General features: G+C 65.8%; 1 protein-coding gene across 1 annotated transcript in view; it reads left to right on the top strand.

Moving 5' to 3' along the window:
- Window positions 1-1,013: 1,013 nt before the first annotated feature.
- LOC105301997 (adhesion G protein-coupled receptor B1-like) overlaps window positions 1,014-3,802 on the top strand; it is a 19,221-nt gene continuing 16,432 nt past the window's right edge. The window contains exons 1-2 of the mRNA XM_023520291.1: window positions 1,014-1,196; window positions 1,596-1,699. Of these exons, the coding sequence (XP_023376059.1) occupies window positions 1,014-1,196; window positions 1,596-1,699 (287 nt within the window). The remainder of the gene's footprint in view (window positions 1,197-1,595; window positions 1,700-3,802) is intronic.

The following is a 3,802-nucleotide window of genomic DNA, read 5'->3' as shown; positions in this document are numbered from 1 at the left end:
TGGAGGCAGATGGCCACGGAGGTCAGGGCCGGAGCCAGCCATGGAGCAGGCGCGAGCCACTTACTCGGCCACCCGTGACCCGTGTAGCTGGCTGTGGGCCCGCCCCGTGTCCTAGAAACATTTGCCGGGGTCAGCCCACCTGCCTCGTCACAGCCCTGGGCCTTGAGGTCTCCATGGGTAAATATTGGAGCGATAGGACTCTGATCCATCGGGTCCCCTGTCGGGGACTGTGGCTGAGCCCAGTGGGTAAGCGGTGCCTCCACAGAAGTGGCATTCCTAAGGGGACAGTGGGGGCGAGTGTGCTTGCAAGCACGGACCTGGGCGGGCACCAAGACGAGGCGTGTCGTGTGTGTGCCAGGCGTGTGGGTCTGCGTGCAGCACTGCTGTTGGGGCCTCCAGGTGAGCGACCTCATGCCTCACCTCGACCTGGGAGAGGGGCGGGGCGGTGGGAGGCAGTGCGGCGGGGCGCAGGCAGTCCCAACGAGACCGAGCGAGCAGGGGCTCCGGGGGGCTGCAACGCCCCCTCCTTGCTGGCGGCAGCTCAGCGGTCACACCCATCTGGTCTGGGGTAGCCAGGGCCCTAGGCCTCTGCTAGGCTGGGAGCAGATAAGAGGCCAGCAGGTGGCTGGGCCTCACAGGGGGCCAGAGCCCAGGGGTGCTGCGGGCCAGGGGTAGAGGGACACGGTGGTGCCCTGGAGGACAGGCTGACCCTCAGCGCCTTAGGGGCTTGGTTCTGCTCTCCTGCATGCTGGTGCTTCTTGCCTGGGGAGGTAGCAGCTAGGACAGCCAGTGGGGTCCCAAAGGGTGGGGCTCCGAGGGTTACCCCCACTAGCTCAGGGCCAGCTGAGGCCAGAGCCGGGGCTGCTGGCCATGGTCCTGAGCCCTCTTCCTGGGGCCCGCCAGCTCCACGTGGAAGCACAGATGTTTGTGTTGGAGCTGCGCCCTGGGCTGTGTCTCTAGGGGCAGCGTCAGGGCGTGGCTCCCGTCCGAAGCCCGTCCTCTCCCGGCTACCCATGCCGTCCATCGCCACCACCTCCCCGATCCGCCTCTCCCGAAGCCGGGGTGGCGGGGTGGGAGAGCTCGTCACAGCCCGGGGCGCCTGGCTTCCAGGCACAGCAGGCCCCATCTCGCTCAGCACTGGGGCGCCTCCGTCCTGCCGTGCGCCCCCAGGCCCAGAGCTGGTGTGGCACAGTGTGGTGTGCCGTCACCCTGCGTGGGCGCTCAGTGCGTGGGGCACGACGGCGGAGACGGGGGCGCGTCCCAGACAGAGGGGCGGCCGCTGCAGAGCCCCAAGGCAGGGACAGGCAGGCCAGGCCCAGTGCCCTTCGCAGAGCCCGGGCTTGGGACGTGGAGGGCAAGCCAGGGAGAGGACCTCTGGTGGCATTTTATAAATTTTTTTGACTGCTGTTAGGAGAAGAGCCCAAGGGGCTGGGCTCAGAGGGCAGGGGCAGAGGGCAGAGGGCAGGGGGCAGGGGGCAGAGGGCAGGGGGCAGGGGCAGAGGGCAGGGGGCAGGGGCAGAGCCCTCCCCAGGGTCTCATCTGCACGTCTGCCCGGCCCCCGCCCCTCACCGCCTTCTCTCCCCGGACTCTGCCAGAACATGGAGAAGGTGGTGGTGCCGTCGGTGACGCTCATCGTGGGCTGCGGCGTGTCGTCGCTGACCCTGCTCATGCTGATCATCATCTACGTCTCCGTGTGGAGGTGCTGTCCCCGGGCGGCGGGCAGGGCACTGGGCCACGTGGCCTGTGGTTCGCAGGAAGCGGACGGCCAGGGTCACATCTGTCTCGTGCCTTCTCCAAGGGTGGCTATGGGGGGGTGACCCAGGGACCCCCTTCCTTCTCTGCCCTCCGGCCAGCAGCACCTGTCATCTCCCCCACCCTTCCTCGCCCACTGCCATCACTGAGGGACGGACCCCCACACCTGCTGGTGCCACCCCCACCCCTCCATGCTCCCCAAGTCCCCCCACCCGCTGCCCGTCTCCAGTCCCTGCCTGCTGCTCCAGGGACACTGATGGGGCATGTCGCGGGCAGGAGGGCCGGGCCGGGCCTTTCTGCCCCTGCCTCGCGCTGGGCCCCCGCTCCTGCTGTCTGAGCACTCACCGTGGGTGCCAGCGAGCCTGCTCCCCAGTGGAGCACCCTGCCCCTCGACCACCAGGACCTCCATACTCCCTGACCTCTCTCCTGCCACCTGGATGTGCAGAGCCATGCCCTTCCCAGAGCCTGGGGTCAGGAGCAGGGTGGGAACCTCCGTGTACCCCTCTGCCTTGCACTCCCTGTCCCCAAGCCCTGGGTGCTACCTGCCTGGTTTTGGCCTGTGGGGTGCAGGGCACTGTGGAGGTAGGGCATGCCATGAGGACCCTTGTCTGAGCTGGTCACTAGCCTGGGGTGAGAGACATGTGTGCCCAGGTCGGGTCTGAGCGAGGCCCAGATGGCCACAGACATGTGTGAGTGCGTGAATGCAGACACATGCCATCCCCCACCCCCAGGGCCCTGCAGTGAGCCCCCTGGGCAGAGGTTTAGGTCGGAGAAGGTGAAGCCAAGGTCGCCGCCTGCCCAGCAGCCGCCTCCAGGCCCAGCCAGGACTCCCAGTGCGTCCGGCTCCATGGGCACTGTGATGTCGGCCGATAATCAACCTGACACTGCACCCTGAGGCCGGCCAGAGCAGGTCGATGCGGCCAGTGGGGGGGCCGCATGTGCTTCCTGGTGGCTGGGTGCCCATGAGCAGTAGGCCTCCGTCCTGCCCAAGTACGAAGGCGCCAGGAGGGCCAGCATCCAGTGCCCAAATTCCCCGGCCCTGGGCCGAGCCCTTCCCCTGAGACCTCAGTGTCCCCAGGTCTCTGAGGACGGGCGTGGGGTAGCCCCTTCAGCACTGCCACACTGTGGTCTGAGGTTTTGCCCATGATTTTCGAAGTGTCATCACCTCTGTGGTCCCCGTCAGGACATGGAAATCTGGTGAGGCGACGTGACCCGCCCAAGCTCACAAGCCACGTCGGGCCACGTCATGGTCCCCGAGGCTCTGCTTTGCGCCCTCGGCTCGTCGCCTGGCAGCTGGTGGTGCTGTGCTGGGAAACGGGGGAGCAGACATGGGGCACCTGATGCTTTCTGTCCTAGCTCTTTCATTTCGGCCACAGCCCCTCACAGCCGGCGCTGTTACTCCCCCTCCGCCCCCCCAGAGGGAGACACTGAGGCTCAGAGGCATTGGGTCACTTGCCTGGGGTTACACAGCCAGCTGTGGACACAGGCTCTGCAGCCCCCACTGGGAACACTTCACATGTCCCAGTCGTGACCAGGCAGGGAGCAGGCAGACCGTGGGCCCTGAGCATGAACTATGTCTGAGGGCCGGAGGGACAGGGAGAGGGTCTTGCATGACGAGGAGGAGCATTTTTAAAGATGAGCCATCCCCAGCCGGAGGGGACTGCTGTACTCAGTAACTCCCCAGGCCCCTGGCTGTGCGCTGGAATTTGGTATGTGGGGCAGTAGGAGTGATGTTGGTGACAGTGGTGATGGTGGTGATGGTGACGGTGGTGATGGTGGTGATGGTGACGGTGGTGGTGATGGTGATGGTGGTGATGGTGATGATGGTGGTGGTGGTGGTGGTGGTGATGGTGATGGTGGTGACGATGGTGATGGTGATGATGGTGGTGATGGTGATGGTGGTGGTGACGGTGGTGGTGATGGTGATGGTGGTGATGGTGATGGTGGTGACGATGGTGATGGTGATGATGGTGGTGATGGTGATGGTGGTGGTGATGGTGGTGGTGACGGTGGTGGTGATGTGATGGTGGTGATGGTGATGGTGGTGACG

Source organism: Pteropus vampyrus, unplaced genomic scaffold, assembly GCF_000151845.1.
Source record: "Pteropus vampyrus isolate Shadow unplaced genomic scaffold, Pvam_2.0 Scaffold256, whole genome shotgun sequence".
NCBI classification, from domain to species: Eukaryota; Metazoa; Chordata; class Mammalia; order Chiroptera; family Pteropodidae; genus Pteropus; species Pteropus vampyrus.
This window is presented reverse-complemented; position numbering and strand designations above follow the sequence as displayed.